The sequence below is a fragment of the Diplotaxodon limnothrissa genome, linkage group LG10 (assembly GCF_057381915.1).
Source record: "Diplotaxodon limnothrissa isolate DT_005_m linkage group LG10, D_limnothrissa_male_GT1.1, whole genome shotgun sequence".
NCBI lineage: Eukaryota > Metazoa > Chordata > Actinopteri > Cichliformes > Cichlidae > Diplotaxodon > Diplotaxodon limnothrissa.
In genome coordinates, this window is record NC_140605.1 from 2,467,304 (window position 1) to 2,484,249 (window position 16,946).

General features: G+C 39.3%; 2 protein-coding genes across 2 annotated transcripts in view; both read right to left on the bottom strand.

Annotated features, from left to right (window-relative positions):
• The window catches only part of cxadr (CXADR Ig-like cell adhesion molecule), a 40,576-nt gene extending 34,589 nt beyond the window's left edge, over positions 1-5,987 (bottom strand). The window contains exon 1 of the mRNA XM_085364257.1: positions 5,814-5,987. Coding sequence (XP_085220383.1) covers positions 5,814-5,865 — 52 coding nt within the window. The 5' untranslated portion in view covers positions 5,866-5,987. The remainder of the gene's footprint in view (positions 1-5,813) is intronic.
• A 4,372-nt stretch (positions 5,988-10,359) lies between these two features.
• btg3 (B-cell translocation gene 3) lies at positions 10,360-13,139 on the bottom strand. The gene is made up of 5 exons (XM_085363290.1): positions 13,096-13,139; positions 12,162-12,368; positions 11,929-12,066; positions 11,247-11,439; positions 10,360-10,713 (listed from the first exon to the last, which is right to left on the bottom strand). The coding sequence occupies exons 2-5, from the start codon at positions 12,332-12,334 to the stop codon at positions 10,510-10,512; spliced, it is 708 nt and encodes a 235-aa protein (XP_085219416.1). The 5' UTR covers positions 12,335-12,368; positions 13,096-13,139; the 3' UTR covers positions 10,360-10,509.
• Positions 13,140-16,946: the final 3,807 nt, after the last annotated feature.

The following is a 16,946-nucleotide window of genomic DNA, read 5'->3' on the forward strand; positions in this document are numbered from 1 at the left end:
GGAGATGGGGAACATACAAACATACATTCATTCAGTCCTATCATTACACCAACAGACAGAAACAGGCACAGACAACACTAAGAGATTAATGGTGATTTCTGCATAAATCCAAAATACAAACACACTTCAGAAAAACGTCTGGAGTGCCGTCTGCCAAACAAACCAATGCTGCTTACTTTGTAGTGCACACTGCAAAAAATATTTGTTTGCTACAGGGAACACATTCAATTTAAGCTTGTGCGTGTCAGGAATTAGAGACACACACTGTTGTTGTTTTGTCACTTTTGAATATGGCAATATATCAACATAATAACTGGAATTTTAACCATTTCCAGTTAAATTGTTTTAATGTGGTTCATTCTGAAAACAAACCAGTGGGTGATACCAGAGACATGGTAACATGTATCTGTCACTTTATGCAGAAACGTCTAAAGCACTTGCTTGTACCAACACCAACTACAAAAGCCAACCTTGTACATCTTAATTAGAATCACTCCCCATGCTCGTCACCGACATCGCCTAGGTTTGGTGGACAAAGTTGCGATCAGAATGTAAAAACTGCATCTTCAGTTCGGTGGTATGCTCTCAGCATTGCACACGAGCTCAGCATAATTCTGTGCTCTGTGATTGCCAAGAAATTTCTGGACAACCTGCACAGACGCTTCCCTCGCTGCCGATTGGCTTCAGTTTCGTTTTGAACTCGTTGTCAAGCAGTTTGAGGACTTTACAACCAACAAAATCACCTTAAATTAGGCTTCAGTTTTCTCGGAACCAAACATTAATCTATTTTTTCTGTTTCAAAATGAGAACACAAGTCCAAAACATTTGTGTTACAGCTGACTGACGGTGCTGACAGAAACGTTGACAGCATGAAAAGAGTAGCCTGCATTACCAGAAGTTTCACAAAAACAAAAAATGCCCACAGTGAGCAGTAGATATCGACACCAACAACGGTAGATGCGCAAAACTCTGGGCAACACCTGCAGACTGCCAATGCAGCATGACGGAGGCCTTAAAACATGATTAACAGGCTTGCTGTCAGGCCACTTGTAACGGCAGTAACATCTAAAGTGAATCTAACATCGTGCTGTAACTAATAAACTGCCTCTCTAGTCGAAGCATCCTGCTTGTAAACAAAAAGCACAAGCCATCACCACAAATCAGAGTATTTGGTTATGCTAGCAGTAGAGCAGGGCGATATGGCCAAAAATATTTATCACGATATACATTTGAAAATTTGCAATAACGATATAACTGGTATATAATTGATGCGAGACACGACAAAATACAACTCCACAACTTTACAAGCACAAAAAAAACATCCATTTATTTTCACTTAAACAAGCAGCTGTTTTTTTATGTGCATTAAAGCCATATAAAAATTTAACAGTGCAAATGCAAATTCCTCGCTGAAAGTTTAACCAAAAGGCATTTCCAGTAGAAATAGGCTGACATATCCTGAGCATAACCATGTATATTATCCACTGAAGTTAAAAAGAGGTGCTTTGCAACATTAAACTGCAGTGTGCCAAATAGAAAAGTCAAATACGTATTTTTCGGACCATAAGGTGCACGAGATTATAAGACACATTAAGTGAAACAAAGCAGTCAGATAAATCAAACTTTATTCAACTCATTCTTCTTGCTTCCTCCACTTCTGTACCATTGATTCATTAATGCTGTATTCTATCACAGCTGCTCTATTCCCATGTTGTTGCAGTATATTAATGACTAACCTCGTTTGTGGATGGATTATCTCAGTTGTTCTCCTGACTGAAGTTTGGTCCGTTTACAGCATCCTGCCATGTGATTGCATTTGTCTCTAACCATCGGGAACCTTCATGTTAACTTTTATCGAGTGGAAAAGTGTTAGCGTTCATCCTCCAGCTTCACTGTTTATGTTATGCTAACATAGCTGTGTCGCTAGCGATCACGTAGCACATCATTATATACCAGCTAGCCCAACTTCAGTAACCCTACAAACGTCACTGCTGTTTAGTTTCCTGTCTTCATTTATGTTGGAAGTGATAGCAGAGCTGTACGTTTGAATTTGTTTCAGAAATCTCTCAGTCAGAACATGCTATATCATGCTTAGGTAACTAGCGAAACTAGCGAGCTAACTTCCGCTAACTCCCTGCTAACTTCTAACTCCGTTAAATGTAATAAATTCTGTTTTCATGGATGCCTGGATGTTAAACTTCATAGTTTCACCTGGTAAAGCAGCAATGCTGATCGTTTTATTAAAGATGAAAGAATTTAGACAGTTTTTAACTCTCAGTGATGCTGCAGTGTTCGTTTGACTTTGAGACCTGAAGATGACGGCGTTTAGGACCCAGATTACTCCCAGATTTACGAGCACCTTAGTCCGACAAATACAGCAATAACGATGGCCTGCTTGCATATTGTACAAAAAAAAGTGCTTTGTTGTGTATCTGATGGACAAACACCAAACCAGTTCCACATCACTGAAGTTGCACCATTTTTACAAACCAATTCTATTTCATCCGTTTCACTCAACGATCCACTTTCTCCCTTCTCATTCTCCGTTGCCCCCATGCTTTTTCGGCCATGTGTGTATGAAAACAAAGGCACTGCGCATTTACCCATATTCTATCGCGATGTTTTATTTTCTTATCGTTGCCTAACATTGTACCGGTATTACCGTGAACAGTATAATATGGCCCAGCCATAGCTAGCAGTCCAGCAGGATTAGTGCATTCGCTGTCCGCTTGCAGTCCAGGTGATGGAGTGTTTCCCTGCAGAGAGCGCTGCTGTCAGATGGAGGCAGTGTAGAAAGTATGTGGTCTAAGTGGTCTGTGGTTACTCTTGCTTGTACTGTTGTCGGTCTGTCAGTCAGCCACAGAGAACAGCAAAGTTAAAACAAAAAGCTGAAAGTGAAAGCGAGTATTAAAAACAATGAAAACTGTCCACTGCAGCCACTGTCTGTGCTCTCCATGTTGTATTTTAATGATCTTCGATTTTTATTTTTCCCCCCACGACTCCCAGCAAATACTCCCTTTTCGTATTCTGGCCCACTTCTCAACCAATCAGCATTTGGCAGATGCATACATCACACGCTTCCAGCGAATCCTTGGAGGACTCCGTGTGAGCACATCCCATCCAAACGGAAACATGCAAGCACACGGACAATTTGCAGGACCATAAAATTACACTTCAGTTAGCAAGCAGCTAAATTAAAGTTAAAACTGAAAGTACTAGAACAGCGAATTAAAGAAAACGAAGGAGGGTAACAGACGTAACAACAGCAGAACAGACAAACTGGTCAATCTGACATTATGACGCCATCACTTTTATTGCCATTGACTTTTTGTTTGTTTTTTTAAATTTTGGTTTAGAAGGTAGAAAACATGAATTAATATGAACTCTTGCATCCAACTATCAAATGTACCAGATTCAGTTTCATTGGCAGACCCTGAGATGTTGACCAAGAAACAATGACATAATCATGTTTGGGAGTATAAACGCTGACAACACTATAAACAAATATTACAGCACAGCTACTATCCCAGTTTATGACAGCATATATATTCAACCATTTAGGTAATAAGCACCAGCCTGGTTTTAAATGACAGGTTCTCTGCTATGTTAATACACAACATTAAAATGATTTAAATAGTATTACATTCAAATTTGACACCATCATTTTTACTGGAAATGTGTATTGGTTCCAAATACTGACCGTTTCCTCATTATATAATATATATGTATAATCCTACAATCATCTGAGCCAAGTTCAAAGTGTCATTTTCATTTATTTGATCTCTGATTTCTTTTCCCCATAGATTTATCTAGAATTTATCTAGAAAAGATGTATTCTTTTTCATTCAAGAGCACTACCACAACCCTAATATTTATCTGATTTATTTATGATCATATTGTGTATATAGCTCACATATACACCTTGAAAAATAGAAAAACATGTCCACATTTAATGCCATTATAAAATCTGATACCAAAGTTTGGATTCTTCTTATTCCCTGATGATAAATGGTACAATTTAAATGACTTAGACTTCCTATTACAAACGCATTACTTTTGTCAACCCTTTATAGCTCACGAAGAGCCACATATAAATAGGACAGAGAAAATGGAGCAGAAAGACCCCACTTGTTATTTTTGCCATTAAAGTGAGGTGAGCACATTTATGGTGGATTTCTAAGCCAATCAAAGAATGTTTTGAGCCCGCCGGATACTGTTCTTGTCTGATGAAGTGGAACAGCGACCCCATAACGAGACTATGGTGCCATTAAGATGTTAATGAGCCAAACTGGTGTAGACACAAGACTGAATGATGGGACAAAAGGCTAAACAGCACACTATGCAAACCTTAATATTACACTGTGACTCTCACAGCTTTTATACGGAGAGAGAGACTAGGAAATCCTAAATAAAGGATTGCTTTATTACAATTTAATTCTCTCACTAACAAGCCAACTGGATTGCAATGCCTTGACCAAGACTCTGTGGCTTCCCATCAAAAGATCAGAAATGTTTTCACTAAGTACCACAGCATATTGAACTCAAGTTTCACATTATTGTTTAGAGTAGGTGGAGCCACTTGTTAGTTTCAGTGTAAATTCCAGCACACTAAACAGCTATACCCACACCATGAGCCTAAATAACACGGAAACTCGTTCTAATGCAGATATGAGATGAATTCTCATGAATTCTCGTGTATCATTTGGTTTCGTTTTGATGGTAACAACTAGCAACCCAAATAACATCACAAAATGTTTTAGAAATGAAATCATGCACAGCCAGATACATTATTTCAAATGCACAAAGCCTTAAGAGGAAACAGCCCAAGCTGGTTAAACTGTAACAAGGTGAAGAAAAACTGGAGTCCACTGTTGACCATTGACACTAATCAGAGGTTTCACACACACTGTCAACAGAACAACATAAACCCTTTGAGCTGAGGGTCACTAGGACTAAACGGCCAACAAAGCAGAGTCCTGGCAGTGAGGCGTTAAAAACCATAAATAAATGATACCGACGTGAAGGAAGCCGTCACAGCAGCAGCAAACATGCGCTCAAGTTGGCGTGATACCGGATTTGGGGCTGGGGGGTAAGGGCAGATGGCATACGGGGGGGGGCAGCACTTTGAAGTCCTGCAGCCACAGGTTTAAAAGCGGATCAAGCTATTGTGTTAGCCACGCGACGATAACCCAAAAGAAATGGACGCACGGAGGGAAATACACTGATTTTTGGCACCGGGGAAATGTCCTTTTTTTCATATAAAATAATCCCCCCGCTCGTTAACGGGAGCATTTAAAATCCCAGTTCAGCACATTTTTTTAAAGAGCATTCAGCTCAGGTACAAAACACAGCCACTGGGTAAAGCTGATTAAAAGTGTGAACTAAACCACTGTCTCTTACTGGTCACTGAGATGAGATATGACCACAAACGACTGAAATGCTGTTCGTCAGAAAACAGACATGTTTTTCACAGTTACTTCAGTTTGATTACTTAACTGTTTCACTTTAAACCTGCTTTCGCAGTTCGTTTGTTCTGCTTGTAACACAACTAAACTGACCTTGGGTCACAGCTAGCTCTGTTGGGAAGTGCTTTGTGTTTAACCGCTAAAGTTACAGCTTCGTCATCAAGTCGAACCACTGAAAAACACGACTTTTAAAAATCATGCGCCTTTCAACTCGTCGAAAAAACACGAGTTTCGGTGTCCACGTCAACGGCTAGCGTTGTTGTACACGTCTGACCGCTCCGAGCCCGGTTCACAGAAATATTCATTAGAGTCAAAGTAGCTCAGCTTCAGCTCAGTCGACAAACTTACCTGCGAAGAGGCTCAACAGTGAGACACACAACCGGGCCGCTGAAAGCTCCATTCCTGCTCAACTATTCCGCCGCTTGTTCAGTGAAACTTGGTGAAGAACTTGTGCTGAATTTGAAGTGAGACTCGGCAGCTCAGCCCCGACACAGCATCCAAACTCCACACCGCCTCCTCCTTGTCCTCCACTCTGTGCAGGTGCACAGCGAAGCGCGCCGCACTGCGTCACGTGACCGCCGCTTGGCCTATCCATCCCACGACCAGCGACGCCCCCTGCCGGTGCCCATGCTACGGTTCGCTCAACCTGCCCGTGTCTTCTTATCCGCTGGATCTTTGAAGAATGATTTACGGTACAACGGCACTACTCTGTGTGTGTCCCAGCCAGAGGCCCTCACGGACCTTTCCTTCAATGGTTCTCTAAAGATTCCGCTTCAGTCAATCAGGGAACTTTTCTTCACGGAAGTTTATTTTGTGAAACCACAAGACGATGTGCTGGAAGAGAACTGACATATAAAATATTGGATACAGAGTCCAACAATTGACAATCGTACAACATTACTTTAGTTAAAAATAAAAATAAAAATAAACGAAATAAATAAATCACAAGACTACTTAAGTAACAGTACAAGAAATTTAGCCTCAAGACATACTCAAGTAAGGATGATGGCAGTGAATTCTTGATTGTATTGTTCAGCTGAAAATTATTTTAATTACTTATATTGAGCTGGGCAGTTTTATGTAGAATATAATCTTTAATAATCTGCAAAATAAGTAAGCAACTAAAGCTGTTAATAAATGATCGGGAAATGTAGTAGAGCAGAAGTACGATGACACATTTTGTACTGTAAAACATTTGAGTAACAGTTCTCAGCTACATTCCACAACTTGACTCCCTGCCATCCAGCTGGAATGACCGTCATTATATTTATATAGCATCAGGTAAACTGTTGCCTCAAGGTGCTTTATGTTGAAACCAACAATCAGATGATCATGATGAGCAAGCACTTGGTGAAAGTGGGGAGGAAAAACTCCCTTTGAACAGGGGCAGCCGTCCGCCGTGACCAATTTGGGATGAAAGGGAAGAGAAGAAGGAGAGGAGGCAAAAGACACACTATAAGAGACAACCAGACAAAACTTGAGCAAAAGCCTCACATGTGTGAGGAATACACAAACTGGGAAATATATTTGTGACCACAGTTAAAAAATAAGTTAAACACAGCAAACGTGTAGCAAATTGATTGAATAAGAAAAAGCAAATATGTTAATAAGATCCAAACTAATCTGAAATCAAAAGAAATACCACATGTCATGAACCACTGTCATTTCTTTACACTGCACTGCAGCAGCTTTGAAACAAGTGCACAAATAAATAGAAAATACAGTATGTAAGCTAACAAGAGAGTTTCTGAAAAGCTTGAAAGTCAATGTTTGACAACCTTTATTTTTCAACACAGACTTAACTCTCCCAGACAAGCTTTCCTGTAACTTCTTTAAGTAGTGTTCAGAAATAGTTCTCCAGGCTTTGATCTCTACCGTGTTTTACAGATTTCTGTAGACTCACTGTTGTACTTCTCTCCTGAGCTTCAAACATATTAAACACAGTTTAAACTAAAATTTCAAGTGTGGATTAATCTCCCCATAACATCGTCGTCGCCACTGATTTTTAGTCCAGGTCTTGTGTGATTTTGCATATCTCACGTGGCTGGTAGTAATAGAGTTCCTAAAGATACAATTTTAAATTGTTTGTTAACCTTCCTCTGAAAATGGTCAGGCACAACGACTGGACTGAAAATAAGCGAAAAAATAGCCAATGTCCAAAGTAAACTTTGAAAGACCTCCAGGGAATCTGGAACAGTATTGCTCAAGATCACTTTAAAAAGAGACACAGTACTGTACAATTTCAATTAAAAATAATGTTGTGTATAACATGAAACAGTGGGGCAGTGGTTAGCACTGTCACCTCACAGGAAGCGGGTTCCTGCTTCCTGTTCTCCTTGTGCCTGCACTGGTTGTGTCTGGATGCTCCAGCTTCCTCACACAGTTCAAATCATGCACATTAGGTTAGCTTGTCGTTCTAATTTGGCCATGACTGAATGGTGATCTTTCTGTGTTAGGCCTGTGACAGACTGGGAACCTGTGCCAGATAGGACAGAGGTGCACACCGAAGTAGATCAGTGTGTGTTAAGAGTTGCTGTTTGTTTACTGACCTCCTCCCCACCACAGCTTCAGATGTTTCCAGGTGGCAGAAATAAACAGCTGAAATACACGTAGGGTTTTTTGTTTTTATATTTAGAATTATTGCTAAATTATTCAGGTCTTCTTTGTCAGAAGTTATTAGGTATTTGTTCTGAAACACGGGATCGGTTTCTGTGGGCTTTACATTGAGTTTTACTAAGTTTTCAGAAGACTCCTTCTTCTTCCCCTTAAGGTCTTCGGGTACTCTGTAATAATGATAACTGGTGCAGGAGGAGGGCTAAAAGGAGCCCTGTTGTATTGTGGCAGCCCTGGAGTCCTCCTACAGGTTGGGCTTCTGAGCTCTGATGTTCTACATATTCTTACAGAAAGCAGTTTTGATGTGAGGTTTTACAGCAGAGGAAGGTGACGTTACATCAGTGGGTCTCTCTGGAAAGGCTGTTGGCTTTGTAATTAATTTTCATTGTAAAAATGTATCACACTCTTGTGTTTTAAATGTACTAAATTAGAGAAAAAATTAATAAATGTGTTAATCGATATTTGCACATCAAACATGAAGAACCAATATTCTGTCCAACCATCAGCACTTACAGCTGCAAGTCTTTTGGAGTGAGTCTCTCCCAGCTTTGCACATCGATCAGTGATGTGTTACTTTGTGTTGGTCATTGTCATGGTCCCTGGATCGTGGTTTTGAGTTTTTGGGTTTGGTTCATTAGTTGTCTTTGCTGCCGTTGATATTCACTTACTCTTCTTACTATTTGTAGTGTTGTTGCTTTAGTTTAGTTCATTGTATTTAGAAGTCCCGTATGATGAGTCTTCAGTTCTTGATAGTGATGGCTCTGAAGGTTATTTAGGTCCTTTGTTTTTCTGTTCCCTCTCCAATCCAATTTTATTCATAAAGCACTTTAAAATCCCCAGCACAGGACCAAAGTGCTGTACAGAAAATAAGTTAAAAGCAATAGAATAACACAAAACAGCAAAAATAAATAAATAAAACACAAAATACATAAAAATTAAAACAGCCCTATATTAAAAAACCCCCAAAAACAACCCAAAACAAGATAAAACAGCATAGAATAAACTAAAATAAAACCCTCTGCCTCTGTTCTGTCATTGTCACGTCATCCATGTAGTTTTGTCTCCTCGCTCTGTTCCTTTATCTTTTTTGCACTGAACTATCAGCATTAAAAGCTTATTTTCAGTTTCACATCTGTCCTGACATTGAATCTTCTAAAATTAAATAAGTGCACAGCAGAATATGACAATTATTAATTATATATAGAAATTGACTGTAGAGCTAATGGCAGGTTATCAGCCAGAGTGCCTGCAGTTTTAAGTAACTTCATCATTAGGAAACTATAAACATAACTAACATGCAATGACTTGTGGAAACATCTTTTTCTTTTCAGGCCAGAGGAACTATCCCTGTGTGTGACCGTCACCCTGGCTATGCCAGTAAAAACAATTAAACCTGTACCACAAAGGTGTGTTTACCAAAATATTTACCCTGATATGATTACTATTACATCACATCCTCTGAAAAATGTTTATCTAGTTTACACATTTGCCTATTAAGTAAAAGATCACAGGTTTGATCCCCTGCAGAGACAAATATCTTGATTTTTTTCCACCAAATCAAGCAAGGAGAGGGCCCACTGTGGAATCCCCTTGCAAATAAGAGAGCAGCTGTCAAACTGTGCTGTGCAATGTTTCAGTCTGCCGCTGGTGTAGGAGCCCCATCCAGCAGGTTAGCTGATGCTCAAAAGATTTCGTCACATCCCCCACATCTGTGACCATTTTAATATGTATGTCTCAGGTCTGTTATTGAATGTGACTGAAGAGTCACGCAACATTTAGTTGAGATCAGTTAGGAACTGAGCAACAGCTCTTTGCCCGAAAAGCCAGAATTTCTGTCCTGATATTGGACCTCATACACACAACACCAGGGCGAGACACTGTGTGTGCGGGTTTGAGTATTTTCTAGTTGACACCAAAACATACAGAGGGAACAATAATAATAATTTTTTTAAAAATCAATAGAGTTAAAAGAAAGTGTGATATTTGCACTGATTGGTAGCAAGTTGATAGGTGGCAACACAAAGACAAACAGAAGGTAACACAGTATAGGGGAGAAAATCAAAGTGTGTGTTGTGATGCTAGAAGTATTTAATAAAACTCCATAAATTTAAGCCTTTACTTCTGACACAACTCTTCACTATGAATAAATAAAACACTTTATCACAAAGGACAGTCAGTGGCAAACATAAACATTTCCCTTAGTAAAAATACAGTACTTCAAGACTATACGTGTAGTATTCCAATATCAATATCTAATTTAATACAAGTGATTTCCTCCAACTATAACAAATAGTCTAAAGTGCAAAACAGACTTTGTCAAAAAAACATTTATAAAAAGTTCATGTTTAAAAAGAAACAACAACAAATGGTCAGTCATATTAAAGTTGCCTTCAGGTTTAATGTCCAGTGTGAACAATAAGCACCATGATTCCTAACTGTAACAATGTGCCAGATTTTTGTGTGTTTCCCAATATCCAGGCCCTCTCCTGTACACAGGAGGGACCCACAGGTTGTTCCTCAAACTGTGTGGGGCTCTATTCCGAGGCCTGTAGCTGTAGTGGGGCTGTGGAGGGATATGACCTTTTCCTGGTACCATCTTTTTGGGATGCCATATAGGAGCACATGGATTCATTTTCTTAAACGAATAAAAAGAGGAAAAATAAATAAGTTACATATATATAAGCTGCCAATTATAGTGGACAAACCAAAAAACAGTCATAATACTGTAGCTAGATCATCAAGCTTGACCAAGTCAAGTAGGTACTAGTGTAAGAGGACTATTAGTTGACCAAGTTTTCATTGTTGAAATGGTTATCATTTATCATTATCACCTGGCTCCTTCACTCAGTTGATCAAGTATAATTTTGATCATTTATGGGCTGAAGCTGAACCCAAGAAGCATAGGTGCAAATTTGGCATGCAAACATACACCATCATTCACCAACTTCATGCATGAAATATTCTTTAAAACAATTCATCCAGGCCTTGGCTAACCATTTAGCCAGAGTGCTTACTGCAGTGTCTCCTGTTCAGAATCATTAGCCTGTGTTATCAGGAGTCTTGCTTTGTGTGTGCACTCAAATATTCATTGACAGCAGCAAAATGTTTCCTCTCATAAAAGACAGAATATATGTGAATGTAGGCAGCCCTCATTTCATGACAGAATACCTGGGAAGCAGAGCATCTGCTGGGGATAGTGAGGGGAGAAGTGCGGGCACTCTCCTCATCTGAAGAGGAACCAGAGTGGTAGTCTGATGTCACCCTCTCCAGTGCACTGGTCACCTTCTTTGAAACATCTTTGCCATCCTCATCGTCACTTGAGAAAGTGGCAACCGAGAAGCAAGGATTTTGCTCACCATACCTAATAATTAGGAGAGACATCAATAATTATTACCTTTAATTAAACACTTAGTAGGAAATTTGTTTAAGAACGGTTTTCTTTAGAAGAGTTTAGGGAAAGCATATTACAAAACAAGAAGCGCCGTCTTTGTTCATAAGCATCTAATAACGATAAATGCAGGTAAAAGATTTTTTTTTAAATTAAACAAAGCCACCAGTTTATATCCAAGTTTCAACAAAATGTTTAACTGCTGTTTCATAAAGATAGTGTTTTCTTGTTGCCAGTAGTCTCGTTTGAAATCACAGGAAAGCCTTGGGGTTAATGAAACTGTATTTACAGCCTCTTTCACCACTGCGCATGAAGCATGTGAGGAAGATTAACGTGAATGGGTCATCTCACGTTAAAAACCAGTTTGCCTTAATTATTGAGTGATACCAGGTTTAGATTAATGAGAAAGCAATCAACCGAAGCACATTTAAGCGTACAAGATTTACAAACTCTTAATCTCACCTGCAACAAACCTCCCCAGGGTCCGCCCACAATGTGAGTTCACGAGGAAGTCCCAGGTCACTGTACTGGATACCACTCTCACGACAGGCCCGAAGGAGCTCTGGATCCTGCTTGTGAAATCTGTTCACTCGGATGCACCTTCAAAGCACACACACAACATAAACTGCCTTCAGCTTAAACGTGCCACCAGAACAATCCGAGTTTTACTCATTTGCATCCCAGAGCAGCCCCACCTGTATGCTTGTCCCTTGCTGGGGTTTTCAGGATACCAGTGCCCCTTAAACTTCTCCTGCAGTGCCACAGCCAGCCTCTCAACAAACAGCTCGACCATCTCCGCTTCCAACTTCTCCCCCTTTTTCACAAGCCTCTTCAGAAAGAACACCACAGCTGCAATCTCTCTCCTCATATTTTACAAGTGTTTCATCACGTATGGACAGCTTCTGTAATGAAAGGCATGTGACAGATCATGTAAAACAAAATAGATATACAGGTGTAGATCCTACCTACAAAATGTTTTCTGATGCCCAAATTGGAAAAAACTAATTCCACTTTACAGTCTATCACTGCACTATTTTAGGTGGTTTGACCGTTTTAACTATTCTGTATATCCAATGCCAAAACTCCCTCGGTATCAACAATACGCCTGTGTTCACGTGGCAACACCTGCTGTTGTAGGAAACATCTTTAGTTTAAAATGTGGACATCCTTTTGTTTATGCCCTGCTGCCTTCGGTTAACGGTTCGAACCAGAGAAAGGCGGGCTGAGACGCACAGGTTCCATTTAGCCACGCACTTGCCTCGTTCCATAACACGAGCTACTGCTCTAAATGCGCTATTTACGGAAACGGAACACGATAAGGCCCAAGTAGCGTTTAAGTTAACTTCAGCTGAGGTTTAAGTTATCGTTATGATAACTATATCCCCACTGGTAATTACAGCCTGTTAATAAAAGCGTAAGGATATTATTCCTTCAAGACGTTGTGGACCTGTTAGCATTAGCAACACTGCTAACGTGGTCATGCTGCTAACAACAGCATTATAAATTTGGCGATGAAATCTACAAACTCAAAAAATATATTTGTATCCTACAAAAAATATATTTGTATCCTAAAAACGCTTATATTAATAGGTTCGAATATAGACTAAATATGTAAAACATTTCACTAACCTCTCCTTGTGGTCTACACCGACATGCGGACTAAAACGGATGCTTAACAGGAGGAAGCAACAGAAGAACCCGTCAGTTTTTGTTATTAACTCCGCCCTTTACAACCCAATCCCCGCCCACGGATAATTTTTATTGGTTCCATCCAACTCAATATAGCGCGTTCATTGGTCGAGTGTATGCCCGTCTTACATAATGAGTCATTCACGTGATTGTTATGACTGATGGTGAGGTATGTGTTTGTTGCTTATTATTACTGTGGTTACATCCTCTGATGTAATTTCATCTTAACACTGAAGAAAGAGAAAGTAGTTCTTCGTGTGGCTCAGAAGCAAAAGATTAATTTATAGTTTAACTGCGGGTTGCCATGGGAAGCTATTAAAATTAGTAAAAGCTGCAGTTTATGATACACCAACTATGTATGATACAACGTGTGATAATGAGTAACAATAACAATTTGATAGTTTTTATTTTTAAAGACTTTAAAAGTTTAAAGTTCTGGGGTTTGTTTGTTTTTAAATTTACTTTTTAACACAACGCTGAGTCAGGGATTGTCGCATCCATTTCCTGGAAATAACCCTTTTTAGCGGCATTGCTTGACGTAATACGCCCATTCGCCCACTTGAGTGCGCTAGACCTCTACAGAACCCCAGACTGGAACCAGCACTTTGTCTCACGTTGTCTATGCATTCATCAGCTTCAAATCCAAAGGTACTTTTTATGGAACGCCAGGACTGCCATAATGAATTAATTAAATACACCATTAAATAATTAATTAAATGTGGCAATAATTAATTAAAATTGGAATTAATTAATTAAATAAATAGTTATGACACATGTAATTAATTAATTATTGACACATTTAATTAATTATTTATGTATTTCACATTTTAATTAATTATTGACACATGTAATTAATTAATTATTGACACATTTAATTAATTATTTATGTATTTCACATTTTAATTAATTATTGACACATTTAATTAATTATTGACACATTTAATTAATTATTTAATGATATATTTATTTATTTCATTTTGGCAGTCCTGACGCCTGGCTCTCGTCATGAAATAATTTTATCTGTCAGCCTCACCCATCAAACTCAGGGGGCGGGGTTAACGCTGCCCATGCAGCTTCTCTAACATTTGATTGGTTGCCGTGCAAAGTAAGTCAAAACAGGTCGATCCTAGAAAATCGATTGCTTGTGTAGACTTGGGGCAGCCAGTTATCCCAGAATGCAGATCAAATCACAAGCAGCAATGGTGGTGGTGTAGTTTTAAAATACCCCGTTTTTCTGTCACCAGCTACACTTTTAACAGTGTTTTAGCCGCGAATGTCGCGACGTATGTCTGGTCAGGTTGTCAACATAGAACATGCTTGCAAAAGTGCTCAGATGTTTTCAGAGATTTCACTAGCTCTGCTAACAGTTAGCATGCAGAGTGCACCGAGGGGGTTACGTTAACCGGTTTGTTTACATATTCCACTCTCCGTGTTCCACATGTTGCATTCGCAGATTCTCATTTTCACCGAACGATCGTCTCTTTCCGCCTGGTCTTGTGTCTCTGTGCTTCTGTAACATAAAGAACGAGCTGACATTTTTCTCACGAAACCAGCGATCAGCTCAGCAGACCCTCAGTTTACCTGCATGCATCCTCCTCCTCATCTGTCAGCTGTTTAACACCTGCTGCTAATTCAAGAAACACGCCTAGTTACCTGGTGATAGTCACAGTTTAACTGGGCAGCCGGTGCTCGATATAACGCAATGTCAGCGCATTTTTCTGCACAAGATAAGTAAATATAGTGTTTTCCCCGAGCGCAGAGCTGCTGGAGCTCGTTTCCTTACAGAGCACTTCATCAGCGGCTGATGTCCAATCACCGGCACACAGCTTTCAAACCTCAGCTGAGTTTTAGCTCTCAGTGGTTAAACGCTGGACTTCATTCACTCAGGTTCTGTCTGTCGGGTCACGTTTACTTCGCTGTTTTATTTACAACTGAGCAAATCGGTTTGGCTGAGGTTAAAGTTACGTTTCATAACTGCATAGTTTCACAGACGTTTAATGGTTCACTGGCACATGTGTTAGACTGAACTATCATCTAAATATCATCTGTTTTTTAATAGTTATTCAACTGTATTCTAAGCACCAGCTGTCTGTTAGAATGTGATTTTTTTTCTCTCTCTGTTGGCAGAGGTATAAAAATGCGCAGGAAAATCTGACGTGCATGGCGAACTTCACCGACGATATTTAGGGAGGAATAAACACACATCAAACATAAATGAACCATTTGTCTGTCTCCATAATTGAGAGCATTTTCTCTTCTTATGTCAACACTCTCTCTCTTTTTTTTTTCTTTTTTTTTTTGCTTTTTCGGTCATGTTATGTTTACCTGTCAAAGGCTTGTTACAAACTATGAAACACATTGTGCAGACTTCTGGATGTTAGAAGAAAACTAATACTGCTCATGAATGAGACTAAAGGCAGGAAGGTGTCCTTTAAAACTAAACATGTTAATAGGACCTCCCTGTTTATATCATAGTTTATGATATAGCATGTGTATTTCAGTAATAGCCTGCTGAGGCCACTATACGTGCTGGCCTCATATCAAATGTGAAGGCAGACTGAGTCTATGTTTGACGTTGTTTATATCTAATCTTCCTTTTCAAACATTTAAACAGCAGCGAGTCTGCAGCTGAGGGAATACAAATTCAAATTGTCGGAACAGGTTTGCTCGTTTCTTGGATTCATTTGGTGATTTATTAAATGTATAACTGTTATTCTAATCTGCTGCTGAGTCTCTTACACTTTTCTTTATGCTGTATATTTTCACGTCTCTGGAATAGTTGGCAGTTAGATAGTCAGCTGGGAAACTTTGTGTTAACTCATGGAGCTGAGGATATCGTGGATATGCTGACCTCGCTGCGTGGTGTACAGAGCGAGGTCAGCATGATTAATATTCACAATAAAAATATTAGCCGAACATCATGAAGTCTGTATGTGTTTCATAGTGTCGAACAACCTTTGTACAGTTAAAGCCAGCAGTTACTACATGTCGGAAACACCAACGTTATCTCTTTTATGTGTTTATACACAGGTCACGCTGATTACTGAACAAAAACCCAAAGATCAGATGTTAAACAGATTAATTTGCTCTCTCTCCTCCTTAAACATGTTTTTAATGTTAGTTATAATTCAGAATTGGCGACTGAAACACGTAGGACACATAAGAACATCAGGAAATAAAACATCGATAAATATAACCTCAGTAAAAGAAGTCAGCGGGGGTTACTACAGCTGTGTACCGGGGCCTGCGCTTTGTCGGTGGGATTGCTTGCGAGGTGAGCGGGTCTATCCCACGCTTTGCCGTGAGACTGGGCAGACATCTCCGAAATCATCGAAACACTTTTGCAAAGAGGCTGTATCTTGACAAACCGACCAGACACATGAAGATTAAACCACTACATTCTCGGCTAAAAAAATATTAAAACGGTATTTGGTAACACACAAACAGGGTTTTTCAAAGCTCAGTTCTGTTAGCTTCCACATGCCGGTTGTTGTGTGCTAGAAACAATGGCCACCAGGCCAAAGCAATGGTTTTGACTCGATCAGCGTTAACCCCGCCCCCTGAGTTTGATGAGTGAGGCTGACAGATAAAATTATTTCATGACGAGAGCCAGGCGTCAGGACTGCCAAAATGAAATAAATAAATATATCATTAAATAATTAATTAAATGTGTCAATAATTAATGAAATGTGTCAATAATTAATTAAAATGTGAAATACATAAATAATTAATTAAATGTGTCAATAATTAATTAATTAAATGTGTCAATAATTAATTAAAATGTGAAATAC

Coding starts and splice junctions, on each gene's coding strand:
- btg3 (XM_085363290.1), bottom strand. CDS start 12,334: ATGAGGAGAGAGATTGCAGCTGTGGTGTTCTTTCTGAAGAGGCTTGTG. Junction 12,067..12,161: donor AGCAAGGGACAAGCATACAG/GTGGGGCTGCTC, acceptor TGTGCTTTGAAG/GTGCATCCGAGTGAACAGAT. Junction 11,440..11,928: donor CCTGGGGAGGTTTGTTGCAG/GTGAGATTAAGA, acceptor CCTAATTATTAG/GTATGGTGAGCAAAATCCTT.